The 23,700-nt window shown below is 41.1% G+C and overlaps 1 protein-coding gene across 2 annotated transcripts in view; it reads right to left on the bottom strand.

Moving 5' to 3' along the window:
* The window catches only part of LOC144933092 (paxillin-like), a 51,078-nt gene that overhangs the window by 15,821 nt on the left and 11,557 nt on the right, over positions 1 to 23,700 (bottom strand). The window contains exons 2-4 of one of the 2 annotated variants that reach the window (XM_078857610.1): positions 18,538 to 18,672; positions 12,213 to 12,363; positions 3,451 to 3,580 (exon numbers count right to left, since the gene is read on the bottom strand). In XM_078857610.1, the coding sequence (XP_078713736.1) occupies positions 3,451 to 3,580; positions 12,213 to 12,363; positions 18,538 to 18,649 (393 nt within the window). In that variant the 5' untranslated portion in view covers positions 18,650 to 18,672. Of the gene's footprint in view, positions 1 to 3,450; positions 3,581 to 12,212; positions 12,367 to 18,537; positions 18,673 to 23,700 lie in introns of both variants that reach the window. The other variant, XM_078857609.1, reaches the window with a different exon arrangement.

Raw genomic sequence — 23,700 nt, forward strand, 5'->3', positions numbered from 1 at the left:
AAAGCAGGAGCAAATAGGACTTTTCGGGTTTGAAGAGGAGAACAAGCTTTTGAGAGCATCGTGACAGCAGGAGAGTTCCTTTGTAAAGGCATTTCTTTTTTCTACAGAAAGAAAGGAAAGAACAAGAATTGCAATGAAAAGGGTGTGGGTTTTTTTTACGTGACTGTTACATGCAATTGAACAGGTAATGCAATCACGTGTTGATTGAAGTGATTTCATGCTTGCCTTTTGTTCCAATATAGGTTCAGACATAACGATAACCCCCTCGGTGAGCCACTCGTCCACCGGTTTCTTGGCTTCTTCCCCTTCCTTCTTGAAGATGCCCAGCCTGCTCTGCAGCTCCTGTATGACTTTGTCCTGTTTCATCGACTTATTGTAGATCACAGGTCCCATGCGCCTTCTGGGTAGCTTACTATTGTACATTGGATGAATATTGGTGGTCTCTTTGGTTCTCTTAATAACAAACTTAATCTGTACGAGTATCGAGAATAGGAAGAAGAAAAAACAGCGAGAAAGTTGCAGGTAGTCAAAGTAAAGTGACAACAAAACATCAACTCATTTGTATATATAAGGTGCTTGTGGTGGAAAAGTGAAATGTAAATGCATAGAAATTATGCTTTGTAATCAGGCCCCAATCTGTGTTAGTAGAAAGCCATGCCATTTTTATTACTGTTTCGAAAATAATGGGTTTCAAAGCAGCTGAACTGCCAATCACCCTTAATCAAAATGCAATATGAATTGCAAAATAATGAGGATTAATGAATCGTGCCTAAAAAAAGTTGAATAATTATGTATATAAAAGGTTAAAAGTGACATTGTCCAAAACATTGATCATTTAAAAATAAGGAGAATTTTGGAGTTCACACAGGAGACATGAGTAAACATTTTAGTAAAGTGCTCACAGCCTGCAGGCTCACAACAGGCATGCGGTGAAAGTCAGACGAAGGCACAGCCATTACGAGCCCATGAGTGCCAATGAAAGGGAGCCAGCAGCGTGCCTGCCGAGATGCAGAAACCTTCTTGATGCCCTCGGGTGGCAGAGTTGGAGGAAAATCAAAGGACTCGGATTTGATCACCACAGCATCTCCTGCTGCCTCATGCCCAGAATCATAAAGAATATTCTCCTTTTCATCCTTTCTTGTGTTCCCCGCAGTGCCTGGAATATCAGCTTTTCCATCTATAATCGAACAAACCTCTCCTCCAATGTTAATGGCGTCCACTGGAGATGGAAAAATGTTTTTTGACTCGGTGCAGAGCGTTTTCAAGGCCTGAGCATGTGGGACATCCATTTTGTATGGAGAATGTGCTTCCAGCGAAACTGACGGAAGACTTGATACTTTGGCCCTTTCTCTTGGTTTTGTCACAGAGAGCGCGGTCGTTCTTTGTGGACCGCTTACGGCATTCGACGTGAAACTGTGCAGAGACGACATTGCAGGGATCTCCGCTGTTTTCTCTGGTGGCTCGTTAATTTTCACCTGCGAGAGGTCAGCCAGCGCCGTAGCTGGCTCTGTAACCATTGACAAAGAGCTAGTATCTGTTGCTTTAAAGAGGGCCACATCTCCAGTTGAAGCACTATTTTTATTTACGTACATTTTTGGAAATTCTGAGAAAACTATTTGTGACTCAGCCTTAGCCGGGGAATTAGCACCACCTTCTGATGGTACTGCCGATATTTGGTTGAAACCAGTGAATGTAGGCCCTGGGTTCTGTGTAACCATGCTGGATTGAGACTCTGATAGTGGAGGGATGTTGGATGTAGAACCACCAGGATTCAGGAGCTTTGCAAGTGCAGAACTTTTGTCTTCCAATTGTTCAAAAGACAAACACTTTGTCACTGTGGTATCTGAAATGTGTAATACTGCTGCAGTTTCACTTTCTTGTAAGCTTTGCTGCCATTTATTTCCAGTGGTTATGGAATCAGTAAAACTATGAATCTTATTCCCTGGGCTATCAATACCTGATGACTCTAGTATTTTATTGGAAAGCATTTCGATGCCTTGTTCAGCTGTCTTCTCAGCAAAATATTGTCTTGACGATTGATCTGTTTTGATAGTGTATGGAACATTTGGCTTTGCTGGGTCCATGCTTTTTGAATTTAGGGGATGTTCCCAAGCTGTCAATGACAACACGAGCTCATTTTGCGAGCTCTTTTTTGACTGCACATCACAAATGACATCACCACGATTGGTTTCCTTCGCCTTCTGTGGCTCTTTACGATCCAATTGTTTTGAGAGGGCTTTCTTTTGAGCGACCCACTGAATCTCATTCCCTTGCATAGTGTACACTGAGCTCTCATTATGTCCATTATATATGTCTTTAGTTTTATTGAGGGTAAGAGGAAATGCATTCACAGGTGATGAGCTATTTATGTCAGAGGTTGAAAGGTCAAGTGATAGGGCCTCTTCGTTAATGCAGAGAACTTCAAGGGGGCTTGAAGATCGAGAGGAGAGATTGGGAGAGGTGGATGGCATGTCTGGCACGTCGACCTTTAAGTGAAGACCATTAGTCATAGCAGAGAGGGTCAGGTCTGACCCCGAATTTCCCCTCACGCCCTTCATTTGTAGTTTACTTCTCTTCGGCTGAGATGTGCTTATCATGTTTGAGAGAATCTTGTCAGTGGACGCGAGGTCTGTCTTGAGAAGAGAGAGATCGTCTGGTATACATTCATCAGAGGGTGCTGAAAACTGCCGGCACAAGGGATTACAGAACAGCGGGGAAACAGTAATAAGAACAGAATATTAAAAGAGAAAATAAAACATGGAGATCAAAGAAATGAGAAAAGCAACTGAAGCAACATTGAACGCACCAGGAAAAGGATTTCACATTGTGACAGCTTGGTGTTTGAAGTTTGCTCCACAGAGCTGTGCACCGATGAGCCCTGACCACAGCACGTTCTCACTGAACAAGGCATATATGTTTTGCATTACGCATCTCGATACCTGGGAGGTTACATCACCCAGCGCTTTTGTTCCTTGCCGTGAACGCGATGTGAAGCACGTATTGGGGATTTACATGGGGGAATCAGAATACCTTTCTCAAAGCCTCACACCGTGGTTATATATGGCCCAAACACTACAAGGGAGGAAGACCCTCGTGAACATTTTCGTTCTCTGGCGCATCTCTTTTTTAGGGGCCCAAAGGCATTGAGGAGAATTTACCCAAGTTTACACGAGGAGTGGGGATGGTGTTCAGAAGCCTAACGGCACCTGATGGGCCCTCCCCTCTGTAAACCCGCCCATGTATGTTTTCATCCCTGTGTTGTATAACTCTCCGGTGTCTCTTCGGCTTGCACCGCGCATTGTTTTGGCACAAAGTACACCATGCCAAATAACACGGGGTACAACCCGTTATCACATCAGAGAGCCCACTTCTTTTCTCTCATACTATCTGACTGTGACCTTTGCAAGGTCTGTTGTGGGCCTGACTGCCCATCACATTGGGCATACTTACATTGGTCTGTATTTTGAAGTCTGAGAGACAGGCCATGAGCTCATCCAGCTCTCTGGTGGCGGAGGAAGCAGACATTCGGGAAGGTTGGTGAACTGGAACAGCATTGCACATCTGGGCAGATGAGGGAGGACTGAAAGACACACGTTGAAAACAGACCATGAATGACCATACAATCGCCCGAGCACATACATGAAGAAAAATGTAACGGCTGCTACTTCAGTGCATGTCCACAGTTATTATTTACGTATTTTAGAACAGAACCCGATCGACGTTTCAGGAAAATAAATAAACAAAAGAAAGAAATGGCACCAAAGTAAAAGGCACAAACGACAACAAAAAGTTAACACGTAACCCTTTTTGCCACATTTTAGCCAAGTACCAAAGCCAAATGTAACCAAAAATACTGCAAAAGCCCACGTGTAAAAATAAAATCCATAAACACACAATAGGTCATTGAGCAATGCTATAAAATATCAGCAGCAAAGATAAAGCCCATATTTTCTTACAGGAGAGTCAAGAAAAATCAACGTCACAGAAAACTCTCTCTGTGCGGGGACAAATATCTCACGGGAGTGAATGCGTGCAAGTAAGTGCTCTTAGAGTTTCACATTTCAAACTTTACCAACACACGTGCCCCCATTGTATTACCTCATTACAGCAGCTAATCGATTGTTGCAGTTTACGTTTATAGGAGGGGCCCAACATTTTTAATATTTTACCAAGTCATTCAGGTGACTAATGGCTCGAAAAAAAGAAACTGAACGTTGTGTTTTTTTCTCTCCCAAGATTACCAAACGTTGATGACCATATTTTCTGAACTACTGATGTAATTTGCACAAGCCACGTTTAAGCTAGCTTGTCTTGTATTTTCTTAATATTCCAAACAAAAAGCCACAAATCTAGGTAACACTGTGATATGTAAAAGAAATGAAGTGGTTTGTTGCTCAAGGAGTTTTCATAGAACCTCACCTCCTGTTTAAAGTCACGTGTTGTTTACGGAAATTCTGCATTGCTATGGAAGTCAAACCATGGGACAACCATTGTTGACTTTCCACAAGAAGGAATTCCTTTTAATATCTACCCTCCCGAGAGATGAAAGACTGTGTTTAACCCTGGTAAATGAACACGCGGCCTTCCGATTGTAAGCCATGGCTCTCGAACCAATGAACCACTTGGGCAGTTCATGTTAGTATTACTGTAAAAATAAAACTTTATTGCCTTTCACAATAATTAACAAAATTGCACAAACATTATTAATTATATTTAATGGTTTATTTAATGGCTCACTGAACCACAGCTAAATGAACACGCTTCAGCCTGCTGCTCTTTACCCTATGTCAGATGTTCACATTTCTAGATTAATGCACAATGCAATGAGTATCCTTCATCACATATCAGCAGCTAATTACAGCTGCTGAAACCTAAAAAAAAGTAGAATTATATCACTGCGTAGGTTGCGCTGTGTAGCTCTCCGATGTGTGTTTGGGTTGTACCACGCATCGTTCATCACGAAATTGGACTCTTTCGCTCAGTTCCTGATGGAACTAAGAAGCTCCCAGAACATGGGGCGAAATGTCAGAATTCATGGGGAAGTACACCGTGCTACAGCCTAGAAACTCATGAACAAAGGTCCTTGCACAAGAAGCAATACAATCCGACAACACATTGAACTAAAACAAAGATTGCCTAACAAAGTATTGCTGATTGGCTGACACACCTGAACTACAAAGATATGTCCAGCATTTTTTTACATTATTGCTTACTCCAATAATTTAAATGGTAAGGTGAATTAAAAACCAGCACGCACGTATTAATGATTAAAATATGATACTATATCTTTGACTCATCGTTAGTCAGGAAAAAACTAGCCGCCGAGAATCTCACCAGGTTCAATTGGATTGAGATACAAACGAAATAGCGTTAATGACCTTAAGAAATATTTGATGACGTAACTTTGATTCGTGCACTTGCATATTGCACAATTATGGTCAATTTTTAGTTTTACAATTTGGTCATACATTCACGTCTTCATGTACAGATTAGGTTCTATGGTGTTGCGTATTAGCTGTGAAGTTTTAAGACCTAGGGTTAAAAATGTGTATAAAAGAGAGCACACAACGCGAGGTTGTATCTATTAAGGCATGACATTTCTACTAAGGCAGCACGTGTCATGCCTCCCCTCTTAAGATCCATCCATGTCATGTAATCTAATGCTAGAAACAAGCCCTATTAGCCATTTTCAGCACCATGCTCTTCTGCAAGAAGACTTTTCAGGGACGGGCATCTATGAGGGAAGACATTGTGGAGGCAGATCAATAATGAACGGAAATGGGAGGAGGGAATGAATGACGAAAAGAGTGGAATTAAATCAATCATAATTTATAACTGAAGAATATGGCATTTGAAGGATTATATGAGAGAAGCACTGATGTCCAAAAGGAATCATTCAAGTGCACCGCATGACCTTTTTATTATTATAAAAAATATTGCTCTGCCACGGTTAAGTCTAATCTCGGATTTCCAATAATTTACTGTGAAATTAAAACTGTATTTGAACTGGACACATTGGTAAATATTAATCCGTGTCCAATTTCACACATGGCCCTTTATAAAAAAAAAAATACATTTGACAATGAACACAGGGGCTCTGACATGTTTTCCTATTCAAATGTGTTTCTCAAGTTTGCTTTACCTTGAAAAATGAACATTATATTTAATATCAGGGTAGCTTGTTAAAATGAACACTCGCATTCATAAAAAAGACTCGTATGCTTACCGTACAGCACCACCGGTATTACTGACACAAAATAAACTGGAAGAAAGATGTCTCATCATCATTTTCTCATCTCTATTGGCCCATTTACAACAGCGCCGTGCATACAACGGTATTTTCCTTATGATTTCGTTACCAGTGTACACCTGAAGTCATCTTTGGCCTGGAGAGACCAAAAACTTTGAGACACATCCTGTATGTACAGTACATATGTTGAACTTCTTTCGGACCATACATAGAAAATCATGCTAATCGGAGGTGAGGGGGAAGAACAACAAACTGAACACAAAAAGCAGTTCTAAAAAAATTAGTTTTCAATCTTGATGATTAAAAAGTGCATGGCTCCAATGGTTTCCTAATATTGGAAGGAAGAGCGTTCCAGACGGCCGCAGAAGCACATCTGAAGGCGCGCAATGCAGTGACCGTCTTTGTTCGATGGCCAACCAAAAGCCGCTGCGAGGATGAGCGGAGTTCGCGTGATGGTTCATGCTCCTTGACGAAATCAGCAAGGTATTGTGGTTCATTTGTGGCGAGCACTTTGTGTGTATTGAGTGCAACCGGAAGCCAATGCAGCTCGGTGAGCACCGGATGGACATGGTGGGATCTTGCACGCTCGCTACAAGCCTCAGTGTGTTTAGGAGGGAGTGCAGGACTCACTACGTTCTCCTGGCTTTTGCTTAAACATTATTGCACTGTATTTGCATTTTATTTTATTGTATATAATGTTTTCATACCTTCTTGAGTGGCGGGGATATTACATTTAAAATATATACGATTTACGGTTGCCCTGTCAGAGCCGCTATTCGAGCCCCACCGCCTTGCTGCAACCCTACACACCGCCAACTGCTTACTGCGCACACCTGGCACGAGCACGACTGTTATTATAGCGAACAAAATACTTCCAAGGGCATATGAACGTTGAAAAGTGGCTGATTTTTCTCCCCTGAAAGAATTAGGATGTAACTTGTCAGTGTGCTAAAAAGTTTTTTCTTGTATTTATAAATGCTTTTTTTTGTTCTCGACATTGAATTGTCCATAAAACGGCACTGATGTTTCCCTTATAGATATAAAAAAATGGGGAAATTATGATTTATTTGAACGTAAAGTCTTGTAAAGTCCCAGGCCAATCTTTAAAAGCTTCAGTACTGTCATCGCAGGCCATGAATAAATAATGCAGTTGCTCTTAGACACAACTGCGTAGTGTCTCAACCAGCACATAAAAAAAACTAATTACATTAAGTGAATGGCGTTTAAAAGCTCGGTTTTCTCTTTTTCTGCACGATTCTCATCAGTAATCATTCAAACTTATTATGAGATTTCATATCGATTGAAGAGTAAATTACATTTATGCAAACAAAGTCTCTATTAAGTCGTACGAAAGAAGTTATTCTTGAGCATTTATATAATGCTGCTTAATGCTTCTTGGAGATGTATATGAAGCATTCTGTAAATGAAAGATTGTTTCATATGCCTTGGAATTTTACATGCGGTAAATTGAAAAGTTATTTCTTTCTCATGAAAATCCATTATTTTTCCTAAACCTTGTTACCAAGGCCAATCTGCACAGCTTATAGTTTACAATGGCTGCATATCTGAATAAAAGAAAATTCATGCCATGTTTTCACGACCAATGGGAACTGTGCTGGCTCGATTACTCATTTTCCACTGGCACAGCAACATCCCGGTTTACCTGGGAGATGCGTTCCTGAGTTGGGTGACGACGAATATCAAAACGACGTAAATCAAAACGATTTACTGGATAGGTGACGGTTAACGAGAAAGGACGGACAATGCTGTCAGCGACATAATTGTGGTTGAGGCGACGCAAATCAGGTTGCAGTGTTAATAATAAAGCGACGACGTATCTGAGAAACGACGTGAAAGGGGGAGATGTACATTCTGAGCTGAGCCAGCACGAGGCTCTCACGATACGAGTGGTTTTCCACTGCTTATTTACTGTGTGGAGCCTAACCAAACCATGATACACGCTGGCCTCTCAAGCCATCTGAATCTACCTCGATGCCAGGCAGGGCCATGGTCAGGGCATGTAAATGCATGTGACATCAATTAGTACACTATGAAGAAGATAAACCAATTAGGGCGTCAATGCACCATCTACGTGTGTCTCAACGTCACACATTACGCTTGACGCCAACGGGAATGCTTGGCTTTCGCAGTGCAAATACAACCTGCACCTCCTGGCCCGCCTGAGCCTGGTTCGGCCCAGTTCCAGCACAGCGCTCGTATGTGTCAGTGGAAAAGGGGTATAAGTTGGGCACTGGGCCGGGCTAAAGAACGTGCGGCGCCTTCACAGCGGATGGCCCTCAGCCAAGCAATCCCGACTTGGTTCTCAACCTGCCCCAAGAGCTTCGGTGTGACGTACGTACGTATATGTTGAACTTCATTCGCACCGTATGTAGCCAACCGTGTTATTCGGAGGTGCAGGAGAGGGGGAAGGACAACAAACTAAACACAAAATCAGTTCTAAGGAAATCATTTTCAATTTAGATGTAAAAGTGCATAGCTCCAGTGTCTTTCCTAGTAGCACGTGAAATATGGCCAGGGCTACAATAGAGCCAGCCGTGACGTCACAAAGTCAAAATGGATATGGGACGTTAACGCCGTGACACCACGAACAGAGTTCAACTCTGTGGCCATGTTAATGTAAAAAAACCCATCATCCATACATCCATCATCAGCCATGATCAATCGACTGCTGGATGGAGATTATGGGGGGTGGGGGGTTTGTTTGACCAAACTTCACAATCGATTTTAACTTAAGTGAATATCACCAAACTCATGCTTACATTAAACGTTGTTGGACAATTAATTTCATTTACTATTGATTTATAAACTGTGCCCGTGGCCATGGAGTAGCAGATGGGTCGTAGCAGGAGCGCTGGGCCCAACGTTGATCGAGCCTGGGGTAATGTTTTAAAACACACTCGTGCTAAAAAGGGTAACAGTTTATACTTGTCCTTTCCATTCTTAACGGAGGAACAAACCATGAGGCCCTCAGGTGCAAACGAGCGTGATCGTGACTCGAGTGATGAGCAGGTGACATGATACGTCTGTATCCGCGCCATCTCCTGCCCCCAAAGCATGTTCGAGGCGACAGAACTGTTTAGATGTGGAGTTAAGTGGTGGCGTTGTGGTTAGCACAGTATGCTGTGTGGTCCCGGTGACCTGCGTTTGAGTGATGCCCGAAGCGGTACAGGGTGGCCTCTTTACCAGGCTGCACTGCCAGTGTGAAGTATGGTAAAAAGTAAAAACATTCAAAGAAACGGTATTGGGGAGACTATTCATCCAGCAGTGGATTCACAAATGGCTGCACACTACGGTTTTCCTTTAGCAAAGCCCAAGCAACCAATAAAGCATATGAACACAAGGTCAGGAGAAGGGATCCATGAGGTCAAACATACAGGCTGAACATGACAAACAGAGAATACGGACAAGCGTGAGAAAGATGACAGATGGAGCAATGCAAATGCATCAAGACGTGTGCGGGCGAGAGAGAGCAAATGCTGCTGCACGGAACTGCTGAGTGTTTCCTTTAGCATTTGAAGCGGTGTGTCTAAAATTGCATAGGGAATCACTGATAATGGAAATGATGATAATAAAGATAACGGCGTGCAGTGGCTTTAAGCATGCTCGCGGCCTTTGCATGTGGAGTCATGTGTCCAGAGACACTGTACAAATAGTACGTCAGGGCAGTTGAAGGATAGGAGGGGATTTTTATTATAAATGTTCCGTCTTTGTATTTCTTTACATTCTCAGAGAGGAGACAGGTAGGCATTAGAGGGCTGGAAAATAGGGAAGGAGAGCAAACAACGGTATGAGAACACCTCGCAGGTAGCAATGAGAACACCTGGCATACAACAAACGGTCAGTCGTAGGCAACAGCCTTGATGCGCACAGGGTGGGGTGGGGGGTGTCTGCAATGGAGAGCTATGGGTAGGGAATTATAGACTCCGGGAGCAGCTGCAGAGAAGGCTTGACCTCCCATTGAGCAAGAGGTTGCCGGGCGGTTTCGACAGGAGGCCATGCTTATGGAGGCAAAGAGCACGTGGGCCATAGCAGGGGAAATGAGGTGGGTGAGGTTGGTTGGGGTGAGTAATGGATTCGCAAGAAGATGGTGAAAGTCAATCTCTCATTTGATCCGCTGCTAGATTAAGAGTCGGTGGAGGGATTTGATTGTCGAGGAGATGTGGTCTCTTTTATGAGTGCCAATGTGAGAAGTGTGGTGGCGGCATTCTGAATCATCTGGAGTTAGGAGATTAGAGATTTTTTTGGGAGGTCACAGAGGAGAGAAGTACGCGGTCGAGTTGAGCAGTGATGAAGGCATAGATCAGCGGTTCCCAACCAGCGGTCCGCGGACCCCTGGTGGTCCACGAGGTTATTGCAGGAAGTTCGCGGGAAAAAAAATAACATCCTCGCCAAGGAAGTGTACAATTTTCAAACAGTCCGCAAAATGTTTAGCGGTTGAAAAGGGGGTCCCCGTACAATCGAAAAGGTTGTCAACCGCTGGCATAAATACCTCAGGAGAAGAGGATGTAATGAAGTAGTGGATGTGGTCAGTGTAGGAGAACGACAGCTCGGGATCAACGACAATTGCTATCTTGATGTTGGAACTTAGAGCCCATTTGAAGTGGAGGCTTTACCAATAGCTTACTTTTTGTCGGTGAGAATTTCAGTTTTGGGTGCATGGAGCTGAAGAAAGTTTTAACCAATCGAAAATGAGACCGTGTCAAGAGCGCACAGTGAGACGGTGGTCTGTCAAGTCATTGTCGGATTGGGCGTCAACAGCATGGCAAATATGCTCGACGCGAAAGCTGGAGATTACGTTTGTTCACGAGAGGAAATAAAACGAGAAGCGTAATGGGCTGATGAAGGAACTTTTGTGGAGGCCACCGAGGAAAAAATTATGATCACGATGATATGCAAACAAAACCTCTCGTACAAAAAAGGATATTGCAGTTGCTACCCAGGCTTGATGCCCAATGTGCCGTAAACAAGTACGGTTTTCGATATTAATTCGCACATCTGAAACAGATTTACAGTAAATGCACCATTCATGTGACAGCATGTGGGTGAAGCAATCAGGAAGACGTAAGATTTCTGGATGTGATGCTCTGCTACCTTGGGAATTATGTGATATGTACACAGGACAACATTAAATGTATTGAAACAACATCATAGCTATTTTAAAAGGCATCAGCTTATTGGTAAATCAATAGTCCAAGAAATATACAGAATCGGCCCCCTTGAGACACATTTGGGGCCTCGGTACATCATCTCTGCTGGAAGCCCCCCATTCCTTCCCATCGCCCGTGACCGTTGTCAAAAGGAGAAAATTTTGCCTAGGCCTCAATCGTACCCAACAAATTAATGTGTGCGACGCGAACGCCGTTGCAATATTTTATCCGGGGCAGAGACCAGATGAAAAATATTGTTTGAAAATAAAATAGGTGGCAGAGACATTAATCACAAAATGACATGGCCATGTACCCTACATTTAGAATATATCATATAAATCGTTTAGATTGTCAGTTTCTTATTACCGATTTGTCTCCGTTTTCGTGATTGTATGAATACACATAACATTATGTAATTACATTTATATTAAGAAAAGTTTTATTCTGAAATAGGCAATTAATGTGCTTATTTTAACGTGTCAAACTAACAGTAAAATTACTTCAAATCAAGTTTTAACAAAATAATATGTTTTGCTTTCACTCCATGCAATAAAGGAGATATTAGGATTAGTTCAATTGTATTGTCTTATTTAGCAGGAGTCCAAACAATTCACTTGCAGCCCCTTTTCCTGCCACTCTCGCCATGCCTGGGCAGACCCGTACCGTCTTCAGACACGATGACGCTTATTTATACCATCCTACGGAACCATATGATGTATGCACGTGCTCACGCACGTGCGAACGTACGCGTAAGAGTTACTGCTTGCGGCGGCAGCAGCGCCGTTTTCTCTCACCCTTGCTGAGGTGGCACCGAGGCGCCAACACTGCCGTGTTCCCGAAGGCCCTCTGTGGCCGCTCTGCCTTGCGATTCCATCACTCTGGGGTCCATGCTGTGAGGTTGAGCCGAGCCATGGCTGGAGTCGACGGCGAGGGCTTTGCTTCCGTCTGCTGTTTTGCACGGCGAAGAAATGTGGATGTTTGTGAGCTGTGTTATATTTTAATTGTATGTTAAAAACAGTAAACATAGCAAAAACAGAACCAGAATTCGAATAATTGATCTAAAGACGAACCTAGTTTTGATATAAGACAGTGAAGAGAAGCAGAGGATAGAGTAGTGAAGAGAGAAAATTAAAATAGAAGATGAGAGAGGGATTGACAGCAGGTACACAACAGTGTAAAATTATCATATACTAGCTTGTTTGCCCGTCCTAGGAAGGAAGCTGTAATATTTACGAAAAAATTGAGCAGAGTATAATTGTATCTTGTGTAAATTAAATGGCAGTGAATCTGGCACAAAACGAAGTCGTAAAACACTTCACTTGCAGTTTACTGTAGCACTGCATTAATGGCAATGATTCTTGCACAAAACTATGTCATAAAACACCTCACTTCATGTCACCGTAGCACTAAAAATAACTGACCTTCAATTTGTTCAAATTCACTGCTCTGATACTTTATTCTCTTCTGCTTTTGGTCGCTGGGGTTGAAATAAATTGGAATTCGATACAATAGCTGGAAAATCACCGAGAAATGTCTATTTTATCATAATGTAGAAGCATGAATTAGACTTATCTTTTGTCTCAAGTGCTGAAGATATAAATAAAGACACCAAATTCACTTTGTTGCTGCGTAGAATTATTTATTAGATTCACTTTCAATAAAGAAACTTCAAACTTAAAGCGAATTATTTCCGCTCGACCTTCTTCTGCGCGAGTGTAAAAATCCACCCGCTCATGAATATTAATTATGAGGAGGGGGGTGCGGCACGTGGAGTGACGTCACGCACGTTACACACAAACATACATCCTTGGCTCATTATAGTAGTAATGAATGTAAGCTTGATAGCATTGCGGTGTTTTGTTTTGCCAAATTATATCTTTAGAATCTTATTCTAATTTTTTGTTTGAGTGGTTCAGGGTTTTAAAAAATATATATTCCAATGTTCAATCGCAGTCAACTTGAAAAAAATATATATATTAGTGTTTGATTGATCTTATCAGGATATCCTGAAGCAGATTTGTTGACCCCAAAATTGACTTTTGTATTTCCACTCAGAAATAATTGTGTTTTTCTGCTCACCCATGCATTGATATTAAAGCAGACACTAATATATTACCTCCGGGCAGCAACCATTAATTTAGCTATGCGCAGAAGCAAAATCTTAATTTACTTGCCAAGTTTCACATTTATTTAAGTCAAATGTCTTCCTGCTCCAATATGAGTGGGACAATGGGCATCTTTGTTGGTGGCCCTGTGCCAGCGCTTGAAGTTTCACATTCTTATGAAATTCTCCAGTCGGACCACAAAACCACCGCTGTATATTCTCGATGGTAAAGGTGCAGCCCTGCATTCTCTTGCTCTAGCCACTGCTGACAGAAGGGCATCCACCAGAAGGAGCTCGAGGGAGCTCTAGAGTATTTTCTCGTACTCTTCACTGCTGGCCAGGCGTACTGGAACCGGTGGGAGGACCAATGCTTTAGTGCACCTCACACGACCTACCGGCCGATTAATTGTGGTGCACCCAGTGATGCCCTTTGGTGGACAGAGGCCGGAGGAGTTCGTGCCGGTGACCTCTGGATTCCAAGCCCGGTGAGTCAACCATTACACCACAGCCACATCGACTTTCCAAAGTGGTACTTATTTTAACCCGAGAGATTATGAATTGAGTTCATCCCCCCAATGGGGCTTTTAAGTCACAATTTTATGAATACGGAAAGAGCAATCTAACTACTGTACTTAACCACCAAGCTAGATTGAGTTTGCCACATGTTTCCAATGCATTTAGCACAAGTAACAGTCAAGCACAATGGGTATTATATTCAGTACCAGTAGCTACCAATGGCCATCATGCACTTCAGTTCACGCAATTTTACTTGCCTTTCTGAAATTCATTGCACCATTCCAAAGCATTTGAATGTAATAAAAATCGCTTTATTACAAAAAAATGTCTGCCCAATTTCAATACTTTCACATACATACATGCATATGCATTTAGTTTCAACGACATGGGTTTGCATAAAGATGCTTTGCGTGCTCCCTCTATGCCTGTACTATGTTTCGTAAATGTTCCAGGACTCACTTGAAAAACTAAGTTCAAATGGTCTCCCTCCTGGCTTCAACTAAAGTAAATAAACTGACTGCACTGTATATACTAGTATATGCCGTGTCGTGTGTGGAGGTTATTTACAGCCGTGGCAATGCATTGCTCATGCCCATTTTATCACCCATCATAGCGTAAAGCAGTGACTTAAATATGTGCCCTTTTAAGGCCCTTCTGCTGTGCCTGCTGCTTGCAGAAAGGGTTCAGAACTGCAGCGGTATTGTTGCTTTACCGTGCGTGTTTGAGTTGGCAGGCGGTCACAGGCAGAAAAAGCAGAGTCCCGAATATAAACAGCACATGCGCAGCACCCAATGCTTGTAAAACGCAGTCATGAATGTGTGGGAGCCTTCACAGCATCCTGGTTCCTATGCAGCTGTCAACCCATGCATACATTTGGCTGCTTGTTTAGAATTCGAATTGTTCAATTTACTTTTACCGTTTGAACAATCCATGCAGCACACAGGTTTTTCGGTTTTATATATAGATATAAATATTATCTAATTCAATTAATAAATGCTCAGTGAATGACATGAATTTTAAACCTTGACATTTCTTTGGAGATGGCAACACGATTTCTGATAACTATACGTATTTTCACGTGACAAAGAGCCAGCAATTTACACATTTTAGCAATAATGCTGTGAAAATCACGTTATATGTGTGAATATCTGGAGAAATACTGAAACGTATTGTAGTAAAATTCAGTTATTCTACAAATGTCAACCTTAAAAAAAAGAATCAGCTGAGAAACGGTGACTGTGCTCGATGTATAAATTTCGCGTCTTGTTCATTATCAAATTGCTGGTGCATGCTCGCAAACCTAATCGAATTATATTGACAGGTCACCCATGTTATGGGAGTGCAAAGCATACATATTATTTCATTTCTGAGGAGATTCAGAGGAACCTATGTTGTCAATTATTACCTTATGAGCTGGCCGATGATATGAACACATTTATAAGTTAGGTCAATGTGTCAGGTAATTATTTTCCCTTTGTGTGCCCTTTTCCTGTCATCCATTTACTGCATAAAGTGAGGGAAACCTGTATAGACTTGGATTGATTAATTAAATACAATCTACAGGGTGTTTCAAAAAGATGGACCCGATTTGAAATCGCTATATCTCTGCAACCACGAACCACCCATGAATGAAACTCTTACCACTTGAAAGGGCGGGGCATAGAGTTTCAAATGATGACCGCTAGATGCCTCTCCCAGCGCACAAACAACCCCTAGCCTCAGTCATCCGCAACACAAGGCGTTTTGCGTTCTGCAGTTCAGCAAGACCGAATCCGTAATTTCGGTGCATCATAAGTGGAGGTGGGGGGTTGAAAAAAAGAAATCTGAATTACAATATTCTACCAGACAGGACAACATAACATACATTTTCTCTGTCTAATACATTTACTATTACGTATTATTTATTGTAAACTTTTTAACAATGTAATCATGATGTTGATACAGTATTGAGATATTTGTTTTCAATGTTCATTGCGAATTAACACGATTATAGTTGAATGTAATTTATATAAGAGTTTAACAGTTTTGCTGTGTGTCAAATCAAGTCGTGTAACAACATTTTTTTAAAGGATAGATTGGACAAAAATCCGATGCAACACTTTTCTTGATAACCTCTTTTCATTCCGATCAATTCCGATCGGACCATTGTTGAGCCGATCTCCTGAACTGCCAGATCGGATAAGCTGAGATTGCGCGATCTCCAATTACACGACCCAACGCGATGGATGGTGCACCCCAAGTAATTGCTACGGTAGAGTTAGCGCAGTTCACTTATTTGTCTTACATTTTAACTATAATTCCATTTGTTGTATTCACATCGTTGGAACGATGCGTACAGTGTTATTTATAATAGTGGATATATATATACAGTGGATACACAAAACAATATATCGTTAAATCAGGGAGTACATTAATTATAATGCGTTGATAAGCAATTATATTGACATTTATTCCACGACAGTGAATGATGAATGTCTTCCATTCACAAAGTTTTGTTCTGAATTTCACGGCACTGAAGGGACATATCCCAAATATTTACTTGACATTGAACCTCCAGATGTGATTACTTTCAATTGTTAATTCACAATCTACAAAAGTGTTCATTATTGGAATGAACAATTACATAGACTTGTCTCTTTTTGAGGATTCTGCCATTGAAAATTCCAGATTGTTTTGAAGCAAACTTATGGCTGAAAGTCTGACCTCTGTTGCAAGTGTTGTGCCAGAAATAACTGTCATCTCGACAACCATGCTTAGCACCCACGCATCAAAGGCACTGTCAAATTTATGGCAGCATATGCCAACTGTGTATATTTAAACTTGTGATGAATGGTTTTACCAATGGTGATTACTTTTTTGGCCTTGAAACTAAAATGATGACTTTATCCATTTCACTTCAACTCCATCCCTTCCCAGAGCAGGACAGAGCCTATGCGTCACGTGATGTTTTCATCACGGAAAATACCACGGGTGCTGCGAGCCATATTTGGCCGGTGAGTTGTTAGTCCGAGAACTCCCAAGTTAGGGCATATCATTTGGACTGTTTGGATTTGCGCTGACATTCAAGCTGGTTAGAACATCGTCAAAATGTTAAACATTCACGTCCTATGAAGTCAATATCAACCAAGGACGTAGTTGGAGAAAAGGGGAGTGCCAATTCAAAATGCAACAAATTACACAACAAATACCAATGTGAAATTTTAGCAAGGATTAGAGGGATGGAATTCAAAATAATTGATTCCTTATTTCTAATATAAGCTGCCATGGCAAATGATTATCACACTGGACTTGCAATCCAAAGGTCTTCGGCTCATTCTCCCTCGGCACTTGAAACAAAGAGCAAGTTTCTTCAATTCCCCTGCCTCTGTCCACCCTGCAGTATAAATGGGCAACACAACACAACACAACAGGGGTCGCATGTGGTGGGGTAAAGTGTGGGTACTCGCACCTCTTCCTAGAAGTCTGGCCTGTGTGAGGTAGAGTAGGCCAACATATCCTCTGGAGGGGATCTCTACGGCTTCCTCCAGTGGAATCCCTTCTGCCAGCAGCCGCGTGAGCAGGCAATGAGCAGTTTAACACGTAGGCTTTCACGAACAATATTGTCCATTTCACACGTAGTCTTTCGTGACCAATATAATCCATAATATAGGTTGCTTTTTTGGGATTAGATTGCGTAAATATAAATGTGTCGTTAAACCCGCCACCACCTGACAGAGCGGGTTTAACGACACTAACATTTATGCGATCATACCCAAAAAAAACTATATTATGGATAATATTGTCCTTAATAAAGGTTTTTTGGGTTAGATAGCGTAAATATAAATGTGTCACCAACCCACCACCACCCGACACAGCCAATTAGCAAGGTTTGTAACTTAAACAAAACGTGCTAATTCGTTACTATTTCAGCACATCAGTGGTTTGGAGAATAAACCCACAACATTTACAATTAGAGGACGAAGTTTCCCTGGCGATGACAACCAGTGTCATCAGGCGATTTGCCGGAATTGTGAAGAAGTCTTCTGAGCAGGGCTACACATTTACCTTTTTATTGTTACACGCTTTTATTTAACTCTTTTCTTTTGTTGTATCCTCAAAAAAGAAATCTTGTAACTCAATTTTTACACACTTCCCAATGTGCTATCGACTGCAAACTTCGTATAGCTATGTCATACTGATGACAACACGATATTCTATCATTAAAATTTAAAATATATATATTTAAACAATATTTTTAACGGATCTAATTGTCCACGCTCAACTGACGTTGCCTGTAAATCACCACGTGGTCCCTGACGTCACGGTAAGCCTCGGGGAGCCACGCCCAGGGGCGGGGGATGTAGAAGGAGGGGAGGGGCGATGAAGGAAGGAGGCAGGGGGAGGGCCAGCTCGGACAGTACATTTCATTAAAGCGTGTTTTTTTTTAAGCATTTTAAAATATTTCATTATTGACATTGTTGAGTGCTGGTGCATGTTGCTGTGCTGCAATGCTCACGTACCGGAGATGAGGCAGTCTCTCTGCGGCGATGGGGGAGAGTTAAACTGGGCAGCATTGAGCTCCTGAAGCAGCCGGTCCAGCTCGGAGAGGTTATTGCCGATAGATGAGCTCATGCTTGACCCTCTCACCTCACCTCCTGTTTCGCACAACAGCGGCAACATGCTCACAACTTGGCGCACACACACTTCACACTTTGAGTTACAGCTCCGGCATGCACACCCCTCCGTACACGCTAAAAATACGCGAAGAATGTTGAGAATTAAGTTGTGAATAAATCAAACCCAGGTTTTTGTCCGCATGCTCATGTAAACTTAAGTGTTCATATCAGGTATTGTAATTTTAAAAATGTATAGTGTATGAGAGGCTTTACATAATGTACCATTTATGTGTGGTCATGAAGTTAATCGAAACTAAAATGTGTTTATCAGTAACACCAACCATGATTAACAAATATAACAAACAGCTTTGCTGAATGGATTACATAGTCTTATCCCATATAAATGATAAAGAGGCTGTCCCACTGACATGGTACATGAGCAAAACATATTTTCTTGTCAAATTGGTACGAATTACATTCGCCACGATTTAGTTTCTGGGCACAACATGACTGAAGCTGAAGGGCCCCCCCTTTTGTGGAAATTGGATACGATAGTGCTGCAAGGCTGGCTGCTAGACACTGGCTTGGGGACAATGGCTTAGAAAACAATGGGACAGCTGAATACCTATCAAATGTATCATTTAAGCCATGTCAACAGATGCTGAGAATTCCTCTGTTCTGAAAAAAGCCTGTCCGTCATATCAATGATTTCTCTTTCACACTTGCAGTGATTTAAAAAAAAATGTGTTCACTGATGAGATTTAATATTTAAACATATTCTTTTCAGGGCTCACATACCACATCGTGTGATATCAAGGTTTTTACATTTAAACGCACTTATAATTTACGTGATATCACAGTAATGTACTGTCTACCCATATATATGTGCTGTGATGCACAGTAGGAGTATAATCCGATCGTTCACTTCGAGTTTGGAATCGTGCAGTGAGACGAGTAAATTGATCAAAAGTTACGTCATTTTCTTCACATACAGAATCAGAATCTTTATTTAAACTCCAAGAATCCGATGAGCTATGAAGCTCTTTATGACAGATGTTAGTTAATGACAGTGTATGTTATTTAAATTTGTACAACATTCTAAGTATGTGAATGTGTATCACGTGCAAAGAAAAAGGATTTCGTTATACATTATTTCATTACTTGTAACATTAACACGTAGGCTTTTGCGACCAATATCATCCATAAGAGGTTTTTGGGTTAGATCGCGTAAATATATAAATGTGTCGTTAAAACCCGCCACAGCCAACTAGTAAGGGTTGTAAATGTTGTGGCTTGGCTCTCCAACACACCGGTGTGCTGTTCTAGTGACGAACTGGCCACGTTCTGTTTACGTGACAACCCTTACTGGTGTCAAAAATACCCTGATGTCATTCGAGATGAGTAGGCCATTGTATGCTAGCGCTGAGTTACATTTTTGGCAAGTTAGAAAATTACCTGCAAATCACTTAATTGGGATAGCAATCGACTGTCGAGACTAATGCCCTATTTGCACATCCAGGTACTGAGTCACCTTGTGCCCACAGGGTTATCCCTTTCAAACGTTTGAGATGAGATGTAAAGCTATTTGGGACGTCTCTGCATAAAGGGCACAATATAAATACACAATGATAATTATTACATCTATTGTTCATCTGTCGATAAGAGGCGCCCAGATGTGGTATCATGGAAACGCTAAATTAAACATATTACCTGCGTGTTTTAATATGCATTTATTCATGGATAACTGTCTGAATAATTTCCCTGATAGGCATGAAAAAGCTTAACCAGCGGTATCACCTGCATCAACATTGATAAGGTGAGCTTCACTGTGAAACGGCCTCCTCCGTCAGAAAGTGGAACTTTCACCAGTAGCACAGCATTGCTGATGGAGACGAATACTAAAAAGAGCTCACTTGATTACAGACATAGTCTTTGGTTCTTTCGCTAAAGTCACGTAGGTATAAAATTAAATTAATCACGACGTTTCGGGCGCAACACAAGCGTCTGTCATCAGGTGGGAAAGCCTGAAAGAACCAAAGCGTATGGATTCCTGCAGTCACGAAAGCTTCAATTGAAGATTGATTACAGACACTTTATATTTTTCTACATAATACCATTAGCCTTTTATTGGAGGCTAGGCTCTTAATTAGTGCTGTAGCTATACATCAAGGTAATTCTAGTTTTTTTTCACTCTGAGTGTAAAGGTGGCAAAAACTGCACAGATAACCAAACAGCCATGGCAATAAATGGCATACTACAAATGATGAGTGTGCTGACAACTACACTCCTCTAAAAGAGGTACACATTCGTCAGAGTATTTTTATCTTGACTTTTCCAATAAAGCTTTAACCGCCCAGTTCACTTTCCTATACCTTCAAACCTGCATATTTTCAGCTGCTGACATTGCAAACAACACAGTGCTGTGCCCAGTAATTGGAAACGTGTGTATTTTTGTGCAGTTTTTATTTATGCCATTACAAAACTGAATGATGCTTTTTTTTTGCACAGAACTGCTTCTTTTCTGGTTGGGAAGACATGCGCGTGTAAGACACAATCACGCACGCAAAAAAATCGGACACAATGACATCGGTGATGTATTTACAATTAAAATAAGTAGCATATGATGTCACTCAGTGGTAATTAATTAGTGCCGCGAACAACGTGGAAATTAAAATATTGAAATTGTTAACGTCTCATCTTTGATTGAGCTTTCAAACTAATTGACCATACATTTCTCACCTACAGTAAAAACAAATAAGTGACATTCCAATGTATATCCTTGAAGGGTATACTAGAGCTGTCAATGTAAACTCCCTCCTTTGATCTCTCGTATCTAACTAAACTAAAAAAATGAAACTATTAAAATTATTTGTATTTTACCAGCTAAGGCCCACGGAGCTATATAGCTCTTTTTCAAAAGCAACCTGGCCACAAATGATAGCTTCATGAATTGGCTTATCATGTGGAGATTTATAGCAGCCACATACTCTAAACGTGGCGGTAAAAACTGGAGGACCCAGAGAAAAATGCATGCGACCACGGGGAGAACATGCAAACTCCAAATATACAGGCGTCAGGGTTGGGATCGAACCCACAACCTCCTGAATACCAGGCGAGATAGTTAACATCTCGCCAATCATGTTAATGCCACGTTACCAATAGTATATTATTACATTTTTTTTGTATAGCATTTAATGACGAAAGGATTAAATGGCAAATTGGATTTACTCCATGTGATGTCAATTTAACTGTTATGGTAGTTAACTTTAAATGAGAATGTGCCTTAAAAAAAGGACATTTTGGCCACGTTAAATACCACAGCACTGCTGCAAGGACAGTTCTTTGGAACTGCTTTTTTGTGTTTAGTTTGTTGTCCTTACCCCCGCACCTCCGATTAGCACGGTTGGCTACGTACGGTGCGAAAGGAGTGCAACATACATATAAACACAACATACACACAACATACATACAAGGGCAGCATTAAATACAACAGCGCTGCTGTAAGAGTATCAGCGCAATTCATTCCAGTAAAAGCAAAAAACAACCATGTAGGCACTTATACAAAATTCTGTTTGAATGTTCCACGTTGATATAAATACATTTCATGCACAATTAATGAGATACACGACGGCATACAATGTAAACTTTTCATCTGACAATTTTTTTTATTAAATACTAAAACCCCTTTATGTATATTGACTTGCGGTATTTACTCATTAATACAATGTACTGTATATCACATTCCACAACACCACATTTTATCATTGTGATCAGGAATTCCTCCAGTGGCGTGAATCTTGGCATATGTATAATTAATTAGGCTCTATGCTTCTGCATTAAGCTGCTATCGCCTCCTGTAACCTTCACGCCAGAAGACAAATTGCACACGTGGTTGATGCTATTTAGTGGCATATATATAGACGTCTTGCAGTTTTTTACTTATTACTTATTAAGGACGTTTATGCTAATATTATACACGGTTTCATGTTTTTCTTCCTCTTTGCAATAAAATAAACACACTGAATTATTCACGTAAATAAGTTACCACCTGCAACACGTCAAGGGTCCTGGGCCTATTTCACGTTGGAAGGGTCAAGCCAGATAGACAGAAGGTTGACATTGAAGCCCAAGAGAAGCAAAGTGCCGCGAGGTGACTGCATTTGCAATTCATGAGCTTCTTGCCTTTGATGATTTTAATGAGGTTTCCTTACCTTGCACATTAGAATTGTGGAAGGGGTCAGTTGATGTGCTTGGTAACCACGTGCACCAATTTTTCAGCTTTCATGGCCGAGAATTGTTTGTTTGGAGTAGGGCAGAGAATGTTATCATGTTGACTATACGCTTGTGGCCGTGAAACCAGGACACTGTGTTTCTATTAACTTTATAATTCGAAGCTTGAATTACTTTTAAAAAAAGAGGAAAATAAATATTACATGCCGTAATGAAACTGCGGTAATAATATTTCATACAAGAATTACATACTGTATAGTTTCTGGGGAGTATGTGTGTTTTTTTGTTATGTTATATTGGTTTAGATTTGACACTTCACTGTTATTAATGTTCACATCTATAGCACCTGTACAACTCCCAAGTTTGTCACTGGGTTACCACATTACATGGATATGTCTCAACAAATTGATAAAGTGACTTCTTCTGTACCATAGTTACCTTGCACACAACACTAAATCTGAACTTGACTTTTTTGTAACAAAATAGTAATCACCATTTTATTTCTTCAGGTCATTTTCATTTTACGAACACATTTCACCTTGTTTATATGACCACACTTTTTTTCTCACATCTCCCTTACAAAGGCAACTTGGTGTATCAGTGGGATCCCACTTGGTTTAATATCAAATAGTGAAGAAGTGGCCAAGGGACACAACTGTGATGCTTATTTTGATTCTGGGTAGTCCACCAAACCAGATCTTGCATGCAGTGAGTTGATGATGGGTTCAGTGCGGTTACCAATGACTGCTTTGACACTTAATTTGACGAAATTCCAGCGATGAATTTTTGTTGCATGATGATTTTGATTGCTGCATGCCAGAGCATGTAGCTTCACGG

Source organism: Lampetra fluviatilis, chromosome 6, assembly GCF_964198595.1.
Source record: "Lampetra fluviatilis chromosome 6, kcLamFluv1.1, whole genome shotgun sequence".
Lineage (NCBI taxonomy): Eukaryota > Metazoa > Chordata > Hyperoartia > Petromyzontiformes > Petromyzontidae > Lampetra > Lampetra fluviatilis.